General features: G+C 43.4%; 1 protein-coding gene across 2 annotated transcripts in view; it reads right to left on the bottom strand.

Moving 5' to 3' along the window:
- The window catches only part of CAMKMT (calmodulin-lysine N-methyltransferase), a 233,931-nt gene extending 217,150 nt beyond the window's left edge, over window positions 1-16,781 (bottom strand). Inside the window, exons 1-2 of one of the 2 annotated variants that reach the window (XM_080998182.1) lie at window positions 16,651-16,781; window positions 8,022-8,197 (exon numbers count right to left, since the gene is read on the bottom strand). In XM_080998182.1, coding sequence (XP_080854308.1) covers window positions 8,022-8,197; window positions 16,651-16,770 — 296 coding nt within the window. In that variant the 5' untranslated portion in view covers window positions 16,771-16,781. Of the gene's footprint in view, window positions 1-8,021; window positions 8,198-11,897; window positions 12,027-16,650 lie in introns of those variants that run through there. The other variant, XM_080998183.1, reaches the window with a different exon arrangement.
- Between the last annotated feature and the right edge of the window lie 324 nt (window positions 16,782-17,105).

The following is a 17,105-nucleotide window of genomic DNA, read 5'->3' as shown; positions in this document are numbered from 1 at the left end:
GGCTTATTAAACCTTGATTTTTGGCTTAGTGTTGCATCTGAGCACAGCCTATGCCTGTTCTGGATTTGAAGAAAGATTCTGGATGTCCTAGGACACAAAATGCTTCCAACAGGCACTGGCAAAACAGAGAGACAAATTATCATGGCGGGATGCTGGCATTACATGATATAAATGCAAAAATCCACCAGAAAGACCCTCTGCAAGTGGCAAACGATGGCCAAAACTATGCACAGAGTGTTCTATGGATTAAAAGAATGTGCAGTGGAAAATGCTTTGATGTTAAAAAGGATGAAAGATTATAAAACAGAAAGTTCAAGAGTTGAAATGGAATTGGAAGCAACATTATTTTATGGTTTATCATCTTTCTTCACATGATGAAGGATCTTCACTTCTATTTCTTTGCAATATACATTTCTCCACACCAACATTGCCTAAACGGTGCTGTTCATCAAAAAGGATATCTAGGGTCCTTTCGGGAAGGGTCGTGGCTCAGTGGTAAAATACACGCTCAGCATGCAATAGGTCCAAAATTCAATCTCTGGTATCTCCAAACAGAGCTAGGAAAGTATGCAGTTTGAAATCCTGTGATGATGAGGCCAGTTAGTACAGATGGACGTTATTGAGCTAAATGGACCAAAGGGCTGACTCAGTATGAAGCATCTTCCTGTGATCTTGTCCACAATTATACCAATATAACAGCTGATCCTATTTAAATCTCTTTATGAAATTCCAAAACACCTATCTCCACATTCTTTCTCATTTTGAAATACTCTTTGCCAAGGAATAATCTTTACGTTTTTAAAAAAAATCAGCTCAATGTCCTGTGCAGACCAAGACCTCTTGGAAGCATGACAGAGGAAGCAAACCTGAGTGTGTACCACTTAACCTCATTTACAGAAGATAAGATTGCCCTTATGGATTGAGAGGTGCAAGGGCTCCAGATGTATGCTATTGCCTGTCTGTGCACGTGATTTATTGGTCTTAATCTTCCCTCTCTCTCCACCCCTTCTCTTTTAGTTTCTGAACTGACACCTCAACATTCCATATTACCTGTATGTTCAGGGGTCCCTGACAGACTGTTTGCAGGATTTATTATTTTCTTTTAACTTATGAACATATGGGTAGTTCAGTGTTCAGAGGATACAGAAACTGCTACTACATTTTCGGGTAAGCCCATTTTGTTTCCACAGCATTTTGCCGAGTTTGCTATTAGAAGTAAATTTCATTTGACTATATGTTGTTCTTATATTCAACTAATAAAATATTCAAAAAAGGAAAAAAAGAAGTAAATTTCATTAAAAGATGTAAAAATGAGAAGTGGCAATCCTGATACATTAGTATACTAAAATCTGCGATGTTCCAAGGAGCAATCAAAGTAAGGGCCAATATATATCATAACAAAATATACATCTCAACTCCTTCTATAAAGATAGAAAGGTATTTCCAACAAAGCAGCAATTTATTCTTGCATCACCAAGAGACAGGGTGACATGAAATATGTGCCTCAGTCAATGAAAAACACATTCTTGACTTTTTACTTTTTTGCCACTCTTAGGACAAAATCAAGACTACACACTTAGCAATTCAACAGTCACCATAGAAACAATAGTTCTATACAAAGGAAGGATGTTCCAACCTTCATCTCTTTCAGAGACCTAGATGTCTGCTGATAAATAAGAAACCTGCACAACTCGACTCTTCCTGTGAATAGGGCACATAGCATTCAAGCTATGCAAGGTTATTTAATCCAAGCATGTCTTTCTGATGTTCAGGCCAAAAGACAGGCAAGGATTATTCTCAACGTATCTTAGGCTTTACAAACACAAAGACAGGGAAAAAATGTGTTAACCCTAAGCACACTGATTCAGTAATACATAAAGCATTTTCTGTCAAGGTTACAATCCTATTCACACTTTCTTCAAATAAGTTCCAGTGAATCAATAGGGCTTATTTCTGAGTAGACATATTGAGGATTGCATTTTAATTTTAGAACAGGTATGTAAATAAACAATACACATACTTCACTTCATTTAAAAAAAAAATCAATTTCTTTTTAGCAGAAAGAAAAACCCCAGGATTCCTGCTCCCATGACTTCAGAATTTTTGGAAATCTGGCATCTCCACTACCAGTGCTGTAGGTCAATTATTCTATAACTCCAAGTACTTTATAGGAGGCCTAGCCGGCTATCCACAACTTTATGACCTTTCAGTAGCCTTTTCTATGTGTAAATATGTTCCTTTAAAAACCAAGTGAGAGTCTTGCGGCTTTGTTGTTGTTGTTCAGTCGTTTAGTCGTGTCCGACTCTTTGTGACCCCATGGACCAGAGCACGCCAGGCACTCCTGTCTTCCACTGCCTCCCACAGTTTAGCTGGTCGAAGCTGGTAGCTTCGACAACACTGTCCAACCATCTCGTCCTCTGTTGTCCCCTTCTCCTTGCGCCCTCCATCTTTCCCAACATCAGGGTCTTTTCCAGGGAGTCTTCTCTTCTCATGAGGTGGCCAAAGTATTGGAGCCTCAGCTTCAGGATCTGTCCTTCCAGTGAGCACTCAGGGCTGATTTCCTTCAGAATGGATAGGTTTGATCTTATTGCAGTCCATGGGACTCTCAAGAGTCTCCTCCAGCACCATAGCTAAAAAGCATCAATTCTTCGGCGATCAGCCTTCTTTATGGTCCAGCTCTCACTTCCATACATCACTACTGGGAAAACCATAGCTTTAACTATACGGACCTATGTTGGCAAGGTGATGTCTCTGCTTTTTAAGATGCTGTCTAGAGAGAGTAATTGCAGAGTCCACCTTGGTTTTTCTTTTAGCTTCCCCTATATTACTGGTTATGTTTATTTGGATGGATTTGTTTTAATGTTTCACTGTTGCTCGTGTTTGGAATTGGTTATTATATTGTTTGCTGTACCCCACCTTGGCATCTGTGTTGATGAAGTGCAGGTTAGAAAACCTTTTAATAACAATAAACTCCTTCTAAAACCTCTTCCATGGGCACTTGAGTTATCACAATTCTCCAGAGCCATCAAGGGAAGAGACTACCACCATAAGCGCTGTGCTAATGTTTTTTTTCCAATATTTTAATTCATGAGCAAACATAGGAGGGTGGTCATAAGATAAGAGAAGGTCCTCTTATGGATTAGTAAGTGGTTAAAGAATAGGAAGAAGGAATGATAATACATTTCTCACAATGGAAGGGTATATCAATGTGGTCTTCCAAGGATCTGTATTGGAACTGTGAGACAGAACTGCAAGCGCCCTCCTTCCCTGAGTAGGGACCAGAAATAGCTCCAGAAAAATCTCCAAACTGAAATTTGCTACCACTAGTCCTCCTGCCTCTAATCTCGGGGCAAGGCTGTTACCAAGGTTCTGAGTGTTTAATTTTAGTTATGGGGATGAGGAAACAATTAACCTCCCCGTCCCTCCCAAGGGAACTGGCAGATTGCTTGCCTCATTCAGATATCCACTGACGTCTGCACAAAGTGTGAAGCCAAACAATATGGGCATGTGAGGGGAGAAATATCCCTTTGAGTCTGGCAGAAGCACACTCAAGAACCCCAACAGCCGATTTTAAAAGGTTTAAACAGGCAGGAAGAAAAAGGCATATTGGGGAGGGGGAAGGTTTAAGTCTATTAATCATAGTGAAGCTATTTACAAACAGGCTTCTGGTCCCCTTGCGGGCAGTGGTGGAGCTTCATGCTCCGGCACCGAGGGGCGGAGAGCAGGTGGGGGCGTGGTGCACTGCCCGCAAGGGTGTGGCACCCACCGCAGGCGGGTGGGCAGCCGCAATGGCACCCCACCGGGATTGTGCTGCCGGGGGCGGTGCGCTCCCCCCGCACTCCTCTTCCTCCGCCAGTGCTTGCAGGTAACGTAGCAGTACTGTTAGTCGGAAGGAAGTTAAGGAACAATGAACAAATGTTGGCTATAGTCCTGCTGTGAATCTTACATATGGCTAAAGCTTGATAATTTTCAGAATTTGGAACTTCTTATGACCTTGAGTGTATTAGTGTTTATAGCTAACTGAACATCTACTTTGGACTTGGTCTCAGACCTGCACATTTCTCAGTTCTAATGTTCAAGTCAGACATTTGGAAGGTCATGACAACCAGCATACAATAAAAGATGCCACTTGCCTTGCAAAACTATCTTTAAGCCTAGTGCAGCAACTCCAGCTTGGTTCATAGCATATCTGAATACACAAGTTGATCCATGTTGATAGCCCTTGAACTGATACAGCTTGCCCTTTAGACTTTTTGCCATGAGCCACAGACAACCTTGTGAACTTTCTATAGTATTTAGCCTTGTCAAGATAATTCCTGACAGCCTTAAGATGCTCAATGGGCTCTTTGCGAAACAATCCTGGGACATGGGAAAACTCAAAGCTGCCTTTATCAAGTTTCTCTGTAAAATCTGCTTTATCCTAGGGAACGTTAGCATAAAGAAGAACCATGCTCCAAACCTGGGAGTTATTACCACAAGGAACAGTTCTTCACTCGTAAGTTGTAAGATAGATAGAACGGAGTACAGTGGAGCCTCGGGTTACGTTGCCTCCGGCTTACATCACCCTCAGCTTGAGACCGGCGCAAACCCAGAAGTACCGGAACAGGTTAAGGGTCCACAGTGTTTGCGCATGCGCAGAAGCACTAATATAATAATAATAATAATTTATTATTTATACCCCACCCATCTGGCTGGGCTTCCCCAGCCACTCTGGGCGGCTTCCAACAGAACACTAAAATACAATAACCTATTAAGCATTAAAAGCTTCCCTAAACAGGGCTGCCTTCAAATGTCTTCTAAAAGTTTGGTAGTTATTTTTCTCTTTGACATCTGGTGGTAGGCCGTTCCACAGGGCAGGTGCCACTACCGAGAAGGCCCTCTGCCTGGTTCCCTGTAACTTGGCTTCTCGCAGCAAGGGAACTGCCAGAAGGCCCTCGGCGCTGGACCTCAGTATCCGGGCAGAACGATGGAGGTGGAGACGCTCCTTCAGAGATGCTAAATCACACGCACGCATGCACAGACGCAACACTTTGGGTTGCGTCGTTTTTGGATTGTGACGGGGCCTCCGGGACGGATCCCCACCATAACCCGAGGTTCCACTGTAATGTTAAAAGTGTGCAATATTAAAAACTAGCAACCGTGTACCCAGCGTTGCTCTGGTGGGGGAAGTGCACTTTTGAATCAGTTGCTAAAATTGGCAATTATGAAAGATTTGGTCTACCATCTTGATTCAAAATGGCATCCAACCATTCATAAACATAGACAAAGCAATCACTATTCAAAAAAGTGTGATGATCTCTCCAGAGGCACCCAAATCAGCAGTTTGACATCACCACACCAATTAGACAATAATATCTTCAGAGGCACCCAAACTGGAGCAGATTGGGATGGTTCAGTCTGCCATGTGGATTCAAAGTAGTGGTGGGTCCATTTACCACAATGCAGCAGCCATGGCAGCCAGATAAGCTACAGTAAAGGAGTAGGAGGCAGCAGGGCAGTGAAGGAGTAGGAGGCGGCAGGGCAGCTGGAGCCTGAACCACACTTAGGCAGGACACACTGCAGGCTATGATGTGAAAAGCAGGGACGGCAGAAGGGCGAGTCCAAGCAGACCTGGCACAGCAGCTAAGCACATGCAGCAGTGCTGCAGGAATTGTGTGCCAAGGGTTCAGTTGTCCTGGCTGCAAGGGTCTGCTTCACCAATATGTTTCTTACAGGGTATGTGTTTGCAAAGCAACACCCAGCAGGACTGATTTCTCCTGCTCTCTGCAGTGTGGTCACGAGGTCCTTCTCCTCCCTCGCTCCTGACTATATAGGATTTTTTAAACCTTAATAAAAATTGAACTCTGAATCAATTCTGGGCTGCATCCAAATCAGGTACTCCCAGGTCAGATCAGGGCCTTAGATCAGGGTGTGTGTAAAGCTGTAAAATTACATTATCCATTTATAAATTTCAATAGTTGGGAGGTTCTTCGAATTCCTGGGCAACTTCAGCTAATATTTAATAAGATGTACTTTAAATTAAACTTTATATGTGTATGTCCTTTTCCACTAAGAACTGGTGCCATTCAATGATTTCTAAGTTGTGTAAACTCAGTCAGATCCTCCGGAACAATACCTTCTAGGCAGGAAATATAAAACTCAGCATCCACAGCAGGCTTAATAAGGGGCTACAGGAAAAAAGTATAGCCTTCAGGTTGTTTAAGCTACTGCTGTCCTGCTATGAAGTACAAGCTTCAGAAGTGTGTGGAGTCAAATAAATGATAGAAAGAAAACTATAAATCTAACTTTGGTAACTCATTTATGAAGTGCTTTATCAGGACTGTCAAAATCTTGTACAGTCTATAGTTCCCGCAGGGTTTTATAGCTGCTTTGTGCGAGCTGTTGCATCAGAGGTTTCAGTGGGATTCCACAGCATGCTCAAATTCTCCTTGCTGAGAACATCTCTCTGTTTGGCCATCAAATGTATTCTGATATTTTCCGATAGCCAGTTTACTATGAGAGAAAGCTGGATTATGGAAAAATATATTAAAATTTAAAAAAATGCCATGAAGACAAGATGAGATGGATTGTAATCCTGATGGTAGTACCAAGAGTGGGACTAAAATGATTGCAGCAGACAAGTGTAACTAAACTCAGATTGTCATTAAACGGCTCAGAGGGATCCATTTCAGGTGAAAAAATAATAAGTGGGCAAGGGTGATTTCTTCCATATCCCTTCCTCCAGCCACTATGGTCGCAGCTAGGCTCCAAGACCAGAAATGCGCCAGTTGGGAGAAATGCCATGTGGGAGAGATTGCAGGAGGTAGCATAAAGGCAAGAAGTTCAGCACTCCCACTGAGCGTGCTGCTTTCCCCCTTGAAATCCTCCATCTGCTTCACCTGTGCTTGCATTTGAAGGCACAGGTGTCCAAGCCTGGCCTTGTGAAGAAGGCCGTGGGGCATGGTGGCAAGACAAGTCAGATGCAGTAAGTAAGCAACTTGCCCTGACAAATGATAGCAGTAGTCTGCTTCCAGTCTACCTATCCAAGTCTCTATTCCTTTTGTGAGAACTGTATCCTTTAGGGCCAACCCTCTGGCCTGCAGACAGGGATTTCTGGGCTCCCTGGTATCCCACCTGGTGCACTCACTACATGATAGGGACAGCGAGTAGATTGGGAGGAAGGTGAAGACACCCACTGAGGGTCCCAGCTCCCGTTCTATGGACCTTGACACTATGGGGTCTGGTCCTGGGGGCTCCTGCCAGCCTCAGATGTACCAGATCCCTGGTCACCAGCATTAGGCACAGATCAAGATACCTAGTCTGGCTCCTTACTTAGCTAATGACTCTGCAGCCTCTGCAGTATTTTGGTCACTGCTGGACTCTGGGGATATGACACCAGGTCTGCCACCATCACATTTAGTTCCATCCTTAGGGCAAATACCACATTGCATTTACACACTTGAACATGAGCCCAAGAGCTCCCTTACATTTGGGAGGAACATTTGGTGCACAAAATTGACAGGGGGGGTACATAGTATTCTCCCCTCCTGCCACATCTATGCTCCAAACCACTCCCAAGTCACTTTCCCCATTAAAGTTCCAAATACACTGTTTCAAATTCTCTCCTGCATAAACACAAAAATCAGCTCAAATATGTGTTTTGTGGCACATATGAGAATGCAACCAGTGCAAGAAGTTAGAAAGCATACCAGTGCAAGTAGATAAATAGGTACTGCTGTGGCGGGAAGGTACACATGTGCCAGCAGTACCTATTTATCTACTTGCACTGGTATGCTTTCTTTCTTCTAAGTTGGCAGAAGCTGGGACAGAACAACGAGAGCTCAGTGGTTTAGACCACAGCAATGCATATTGAATTGGACAAAGCAAATTCAACTGAATATTGAAATTCATATAATGATTTCATCAAATCTTAAGATGTGCCTAAATTATTTAAACTACTAAAAATGAAAATTGAAAAGGGACAATCAAAAGTGACATGTGGCAGGCATAGACAGTACCTGCAAAAACAGAAGAATACTTACTTCAAGGATATACTATATTCAGGATAACAGATGCTTTTGTACTGAAGCCAGGTTCCTTGGTCATCTTCTGCCACCCTTCTCTCCTCTTCTGTTACTGAGAAGAGACTGAATGAAGCAAACCTCCTTACTGATACTTGTGGAAGGTGAACATTCTTCAAGTGTTTTTTCTTCAGAACCTTTGGTTAAAAAAAAAGTCATGAAAATTTAACCACTTACAATACAGAGCTTTAAAGCTCAACAGCAATTATTCAAATTTAAAATGTCTCACACCGAGGTAATTGCAAGCTAGCAGCTATTGTTGACATCTTTATAACCATGAAAGTAATGTAATGCAATACACACTACAAGGACACAGGAATGTTGGAGCTGTGTGGGCAGGTGAGGGATAGGATGGCAACCCAAAACTAGAAGTGTGGGGAGCAAGTACAGGAGCAATGTAGGTAAGATGGCAATGACACAATGTCATCATGCTGAATTTGTCTCAAGTTAGTCAATCTAGATCAAGGATGGGGAACCTGTGGTCCTCCAGATTTTGTTGGATGCCCATCAGCCCCAACCAACATGACCAGGGATAGGAACAAAAGAAAAGCTCTGCTGGAAAGGTCAAAGGCCCATCTAGTCCAGCATTCTGTTTTCACAAAAGTTAACCAGATGCCTATGGGAAGCCCCCAAGGAGGACCACAGTACAAAAGCAGGATGGTGGAAGTTGGGAGCCCCACACCATCTGGAGGGCCATAGGTTCCCCAACCCTGATCTAGCTGATAACCAGGGCCACACAGTTTATGAAAAACATTCTCTCTTATTTGGTTAATAAGGACTTTGCATACCTCCTAAAAGTCATTCTTTCATCTAATTAAAAATCTGTTTCACATAATCTTTTTTTTTTTTTAAATGGCAGAAATGCCTAATCAAGTTTAACTCAAATTCAATTAACACTGCAACCCTATCCTCAAATTATGCTGGTTGGCCAAGAATAGGATTGCTACTAAACACTCAGCATAAGCACAATACAGCTTACAATTTAATTGGTAGTGCTGTGTTGTGGCATGGTGACGTCCCGTTGCCTCTGCTGATTCCCTGCTGGGACCTCAGTCATTGGGAGATGCAATAGCCTCTCCTGAAGGAAGTTCAACCCCTTGGAGAATCAACTCGCAAGTGGACTATTGATACCAGTTATGCCCAATGCCTAAGTCAAAGCCACTTACATCTGTAATCAATAAGTTGTGACCCAATCTGAACCAAAGAATGTTGTTACGTGTGATCATTTAATTGTTGATGCCCAGGAAGGGGGGTGTTCACAGGGCCTGGGTGCGCAACTCAGAGTTATGCCTGCATTTCTGTTGCTTGGAGTTACACGCACATAATCTGTGTGGAATAACTGGTAGTGCACCAATATTTGACCCTTTCTTCTGTGAAGCCTATAATCTCTGGGTCTGATGTGCAGGCGTCCTAACCAGTGGTGTAGCGTGGGGGGTGCAGGGGGGGCCGGCCGCACCGGGCGCAACATCTGGGGGGGGGCGCTCACACTCGCAGCTCTCTGCCCCTACCTGGCTCACTCACTCTCTTTCACTGCAGTGCTGGCTGTGCGAATCCGATCCGAGCCGCTGGGTCGCCGCCCACTGTGGAGGGGGTGGGTGCCAGGCGTGCGGTGCGGAGAGAGAGCGAGGGACTATCTGGGGGAGGGACAGTGCAGCGGCCGCCCAGCGCAGCGCTGAGCGCAGGAGAGAACCACACCAGACCAGACCAGGCAGCAGCAAGAAGAAGCTGGCAGCAGCGGCAGGTTAGGGGTTAGGGGGCGCAAATTACTTGCCTTGCCCCGGGTTAGGGGGCGCAAATTACTTGCCTTGCCCCGGATGCTGACAACCCACGCTACGCCGCTGGTCCTAACCACTGGCCCATTATTCCTTCTTTGTCTGGCCCTGAAAAATATGACTAATGTGGTGGCAACATTGGGAGCAACACTGTTTGGTGGGTGGCAACAGAGTTATAAGGCATGCTATGAGAGTGGTTGGCATTTTTATATTGCCACTTTTTCTCCTATATTTGTACTTTTGACACTACTGCTGGGAGAGTTTAGGACCCAAATTAGTTATGTCAATCTAAATTCCAATATAGTGACAGCCCTCTTAAATAGGCCATAGGGTTCCTCTGCCCATTCAGCAAAACTCTAGGATCAAATGAAATCTCTCATTATAAAGCTTTCAGTTATCAACATTTCAGCAAGACACAGGGAAAAACAGATTAACCATAACAGTAGCTATGTTATAAAAACTGATAGTATGGCAGTGCATTAACATTTTGTGTCTTTCAATCTCCTCAAAGCATTTACAAACCTCATTTTTTCTATTGCCCTGTGGTATAAACCGTTTAGCTGTTTTAGAAACAAAGATGAAAAAGCAAAAGGTGACAAACCTGTTCAAGGCTGGCTAACATGAGGCTTTGAAAAGGTTGAGAGACAGTGTTCTCTGTTTACATGATGCCCTCTAAATGAACTTCAAGGATCACTAACTTACCTTATACAGCCATTCTAAATGAATGCGCCCCAGGGACCCTTACAACAAGCACATTATCCAGAAAAGCAAATGAGAATGGTCACTAAGGAAACAGACAAGCACAAGAAATAAAGAAAGCTGATCCACAAAGCTATAACCTAAATTCTTGACTAGTTCCAACTGTAGAAAATGAATGGGAAGTATTTCATTTGATAGTATTGGGCAGTCATTTTTTTTAAAAAAGAGCTACAGAAATACTGGCATTCTCCCAGCTATTTGCATCCAAAATAAAGGTGGGTGTTCGGTATCTAATGCATTTTCCTTTACATTCATTTGAATGAGTTCTGGCTTAATTTACCATTTTAAAACAAGTATTATTTTAATTCACCTGCAGACATGCTATTTTTTTTAATCCATTCTGAAATGTCAGAGTCCTGTGAAGAGTGAGGCATGCTTAAGCTTGCAGTGCCCAGTATAAAACTTATGACAAAGTATATAATATCATTGATTAATTGAAATATACGCAGACCACAAAAATTGTTTATGGATTCAAGTCATGTTTGCAAAAGCCATAAACTATGGTTTAGTAATGCTCCCATTTGTTTCTCCCTTCTTATGAGCCGGTAATCAAACTATGCAGTGGATAGCTTAACATGAAGTTCAAGCAGCAGGATCGTGCTTTGTTCCATCTTAACAAATCACAACAGGCAACCAGCCCTAAACCATGGTTTGATTTTGGCTTAGCAACCGCGGTTTGTTAAAACCTAGCAACCCACAATCCCAGATCTGTGTGTCATATCTTTGTGATATGCTGAGCCCCTCACATAAAGGGGGGTGCAAAGCAGGAGAGGTTGGGCTGTATGCAGCAACACACTGTTCAGGCACATAATTTATGGCTTTGCGTTATATGCTAATACAGTCTTTGTGGCAAACATTGTGAGAATGGTAGAAGTGCCTATCTCGTAGATTTATGGGGTAAAATCAAGCATATTAGTAGAGTGGAGTGGATAAATATGGAAGTGGGTATGATTACACGGACTGGAATAGAAGTCCAAGTCTGAGTGTGTATTTTCACAAAACATGCAGAGCTACCTTCACATCTAGAAGGAAGCAGTAGGAAAGAAAAATAAGTTAAGGGTGAAATGCTAGTAACTGCTGCTGACCACGACATAACAGAGTTAAATTATAGTAGTGCATTCCAGCAGAGCCCTAAACTATCAAGCAGCAGCTATATAAAATCTATGTTTATGGGGTATGAACCAGTAAATGCAAGACATCTGAGTCATAACAAGCAGCATATGGTTCAAAAACTAGGTGCCTGAAAGACACTAAAGCCACGCACTGTAAACCTAGAAGATGCAGCAATGTGTGATATCGTTTTTACCTTCATCAACTTGAAACATGATCCTTTTTCACTGACAAGATTTGGTATCATTATTCTTATTGGAAGAAATGTTTTGCCATTATATGATTAAGATCAAAACGATGAATGTATGAACCTCCAGGAGACACAACTTGCAGAGGTTAAGTAAATGTTCTTCAAAAATATCCATTATGTTATTTTCTGTTGAAAGAACCAAGAATATGGTTCAAGGACTGTTCTGCACTTTTGTTGGTGTTCTATAATTTTTTTATCCACTTCAGCTCTCATTGCTAGGACACCCTGTTTCATTAATTTCATTTCAGTATTTATAGGCCACTTTTCAGGGTTAACCCTGTCAAGGCAGGCTCATAACAAATTAAAAGCTTAAATTCCAAAATAAGAAATGTGCTGGTAAGCAGCGTCATCTTAGAAATAACCCTGATTTGTGAATTGTGTTTATGTCAGGTATTCGTTTTTCATTGCTATACAATATTAGCACAATTTAAATGAAGCCCTTTATTGTTTGTTGGTCTAAAAGTGGCCCAGAAAAGCAGTAAGCCTTACAGAAGACTAGTCTCACAGATTGATGATTTCACCACACTATATTCTATAACTTTTTCCCCTTGGTTCAAGGACACAGAGTTGAAAGCCACACAGCTATATTTCAAAACTAAGAAGTCTGGTCCTTCTTGGCTGTTGTTTTCAGAAATACTCTGCTTAATCTAGGCCTCTCACCGTTTGTGTGTGATGGCATGGTTTATGCTTCTTTTAAACTTATTTTCTGTTTAAACATTTTATTGTTATGGTTTTTCATTTTGATTGTCCTAAGACTCCTTGGTAATGAACAGCAGGAAAACAAATTACGGTAGTTAATATTTAATTAAACTAAATATTTTAATAGGTTATAATTCCTGCTATTCTAACAAAGGCTTGCAGGCACTGGACTGCTTGCCCCTGGTGTAACTTCATGCATTTCTAAAATTCCTGTCCACAGGCGTGCATCTGAATAGGATACATTTAATTAACTCTACTTTTGGAGAAACAGGTACTATTACCCACTGTGAGACATTCATTTTAAAGTGGTATAATTATACTGTTTAAGATTTATTGTGGTTATATATTTAAAAAGTAGTAAAAGTTAATTTGGTTAGTTACTCCCAGTATCCATCACAGGATTTAGGAAAGCTGTGGTAACTAGCATAAGGACTGATAAATGTAATTTTGATATTGAGCTTCTAATGAAACAGGAGCTTGCTACATTGTGACAGTTTAGCTCAGGTTAAATTCTGATAGGCAGAGTATAATCGGCTACTGCTCCAAAATCATGGGCCCATTAGTCAATTTTGGACTCGCAGAAGGGAGTCATTCATCCCATAGGAACTTTCAATAAAAGTGAGCATACATTCTAATCAACATAGGTTTTACTTTTGAATTGCAGCTGATTCACATGTGCATATAGATAATTTGATTTCCTAGCACTTGAGAAATGGCACATAAACTTTCCCATTGTGCTTGAAGATTCATATCACCCAATGTCAACTTAGTCTGTGACACTGGAATTATATATTAACTGATCCAAGTTATTTAATGTTGCAGCTCATGCTTCTGCAAATAAACCCTTACAATTATTAAAATGCACAACCCAATTTAATAATAATAATAGTAAACCGCCCTTCATCCATAGATCTCAGGGCAGTTCACAACATCAAAAATACAATTTAAGTAACACTTGCACAAATAGTGTTTATTCTTTTGACCATAACCGCTTAACAAGGTTGAAGAAAGTCTAATATTGTACAACACTCTTTATTAACTGATAAAGACTTTCCTCACAGAAACTTACTTACTTCTTGAAACTTCTTAATAACATCTTGCCTAAAAGCTCACATTTCAATACAGTGACATATAAATTTGCCAATTTTTAAACTTTGTGCTACAGAGTATTTAAGGTTCTTTTTCAGGCACTTAAGAGAACACAAGGAGAGCCTGTGGATCAGGCCAATGGGCCATCTTAGTCCAGCATCCTGTTCTCACAGTGGCTGACCAAAATTCCTGTGGGAAATCCACAAGCAGGACCCAAGCACTAGAGCACTCTGCCCTCCTGTGGTTTCCAGCACCTGGTATTCAGAAGCATTGCTGCCTCTGACCATGGAGAAGGAGCACAGCAATCATGGCTAGTTGCTGCTAATAGCCTTCTCCTCCATGAATTTCTGTAATCCTTTGTGGCCATCGCTGCTTCTTGTTTAACTATGTGTTGTGTAAGGAAGTACTTTATTTTATTTGTCCTCAATCTTCCAACATTCAGCGCCATTGGAAGTCCATGAGTTCTAGTGGTACGACAGAGAGAGAGAGAGAGAGAGAATTCTCTATCCTCCTCTTAGTCGACTTTTCTCTAAACTAAAGGTAAAGGGACCCCTGACCATTAGGTCCAGTCATGGCCGACTCTGGGGTTGTGGCGTTCATCTCGCTTTATTGGCCAAGGAAGCCGGCGTACAGCTTCCGGGTCATGTGGCCAGCATGATTAAACCGCTTCTGGCGAACCAGAGCAGCGCATGGAAACACCGTTTACCTTCCCACTGGAGCGGTACCTATTTATCTACTTGCACTTTGACGTACTTTCGAACTGCTAGGTTGGCAGGAGCAGGGACTGAGCAACGGGAGCTCATCCTGTCGCAGGGATTCAAACCGCCGACCTTCTGATCGGCAAGTCCTAAGCTCTGTGGTTTAACCCACAGTGCCACCCGCGTCCCATTTCTCTAAACTAAAAAGTTCCAAATGCTGCAAACTTTCTGCATAGGGGAGCTGCTCCATCCTCCTTGATAATTTAAGTTGCCCTTTTCTGAACGTTTCCCAATTATACAGTATGCTTTCTGAGGGGAGGCAACCACACAGCGCTTCAGGAGACATGATGCTGACAGTGGCGCAAATGCACCTTTGCGAGTGGCTCCCACACATTGTGGCAGCCACGGGGAGCAGCTGTGCCCTGCAACTACGACAGGGATCAGCTTCAAAGGGCAGTATTTTGATTGACAAAAGGCTCTGTGCCATAGAGCATTTGCACACACAAAATACACCACATTTCCCACTTATTCACTTAGAATATTGTTACCCACTTTTCATTATTACTGCAATATCAGAGCGGGCCACAGAAAAGCCAAAACAGAGATATAGAATAAATTCCAACAATAAAATTATCACACCGCTCATTAAAAGCAACTTAAACACAGTAACAGCAAATTCAGCACTCATATCCACTGAACTCTCTACAGCTCACTGAAGAGTGGGAGGAGGTTGATCTTTTAACTACTCTCTTGCCTAGCAACATGGGTGAATAAACCAGAAAAGCAAAACACTATGCTAAAATGTTAGAGAACGGGTGTTCTGGACAGCCAACGTGGTTTAGTAGTTAGAAGAGCTTTTTTGCATATGCTGGCTGGGGCTGATGGGATTTGTATTCCAAAATATCTGGAGGGAAGCAGGTTGGAATGGGCTGGGTTAGTTAGAGGATGGATAGGCAAACTAAGGCCCGGGGGCCGGATCTGGCCCAATCGCCTTCTAAATCCGGCCTGCGGACAGGCCAGGAATCAGCGTGTTTTTACATGAGTAGAATGTGCCCTTTTATGTAAAATGCATCTCTGAGTTATTTGTGGGGCATAGGAATTCATTCTTTTTTTCCCTTCAAAATATAGTCCGGCCCCCCACAAGGTCTGAGGGACAGTGGACCGATCCCCTGCTGAAAAAGTTTGCAGACCCCTGAGTTAGAGGGTTGCATCAGGGCTGGGAAGATTCGAGACAAGAGTCACCATTCAGCCATGAATGGGCAACCTTGAGTCCAATACTCTCCTTCAACCTAACCTACTTCACAGGATTGTTGCAAGGATAGAAACATTGACTAGAACCACGAACATCCACCAGGAGCTCCTTGAAGGACGGGATAAAAATTGAAATAAATTATATTACTAACAGAAACAGCGGGAGGGGAGGTATATTGCACTTTGGTTCATTCACAACCTCAAGAGGAGGGAGGGCACTTTGGGCAAGTTGCAGGCATGGCCAAACTTGGCCCTCCAGATGTTTTGGGACTACAACTCCCATCATCCCTAGCTAACAGTACCAGTGGTAAGGGATGATGGGAATTGTAGTCCCAAAAACATCTAGAGGGCCAAGTTTGGCCATGCCTGGTAGAGCATGGTGCTGATAATTGCCAAGATTGCAGGTTCGATCCCTGTATGGGACAGCTGCATTGCAGGGGGTTGGACTAGATCAGTGGTTCCCAACCTTTTTTTTTTTTTGGCCATGCCTCACCTAAGCATCTCTAAAATCCTGATTTCCCCCCCCCCCACACACACACATATAATTCTTATTATTCAAAAAGTGAACTCCTATTCACCTGAAGGAAGCCTATAAGGTCATCATTCACTGTTAATAACTCATTCTCGAATTGCCCCCCTTGAAAATTAAATTGCCTCTCCACCTGTGGGGCGTGTGCCCCACGTTGGGAACCACGGGACTACATGGTCCTCCTTGGGGTCCCTTCCAACTTTGCGATCTGCGTGAAGTCATGCCCCTATCTCATTTCCCCACCACCACCCCCGTCGCTGAAATGGGGCTCTCCTCGCGGGGCACTGTGAAAAATAAAAGTGAAATGATGACGGCGGAAGCCCTTCGCTGACCCAGAAGGTGCTAGAGAGAGACGGAGAGACAGGCAGGACCCCCTGACGATGAGGATGGTGAGGAGGATAACGACGTCCCTGGCTGGGAAAGGGAAAGGTACCTGTCTGAGGAGCACCCAGCGGGCTTGGGCGGCTGCCTGCCGGCTTCCTTCCCGGGCTCCTCCGGCGTCTCCCTCCTCTCCTTCTGCCTGACACCTGTCAGCTGGGGGAGAAGCGCTCATGGCGGGAGCGGCTCGCGCCGGGGCTCAAACTTGAGGGAGAGCGCGCCAAAAAGAATAGATCTATAAAAAGAGTGAGGCGGGGTGGGAAGCGAAGTGCAGCGGGGAAAGGATAGCCCCGAGCGACCCGCCGCCTCACTGAGAGAGGGAGAGCACATGGGGGGGAAGGGGGAAGCCGCCTCAGAGCTTTCGCCTCAATCTTTTCCAGCAGCAGCTGTGACAGAGAACCTCCCATGGAGCCCGGAGGGAGAGGAGGGACATTGGGCGCCATCTTTGATAAGGGCTAAGGGACGTTGCGCGGTCGGGTAAGCTGCGGCAACTGTGAGGGGAGATGGACT

Source organism: Podarcis pityusensis (genome assembly GCF_964106645.2).
Source record: "Podarcis pityusensis genome assembly, chromosome: 3".
Taxonomy (NCBI): domain Eukaryota; kingdom Metazoa; phylum Chordata; class Lepidosauria; order Squamata; family Lacertidae; genus Podarcis; species Podarcis pityusensis.
This window is presented reverse-complemented; position numbering and strand designations above follow the sequence as displayed.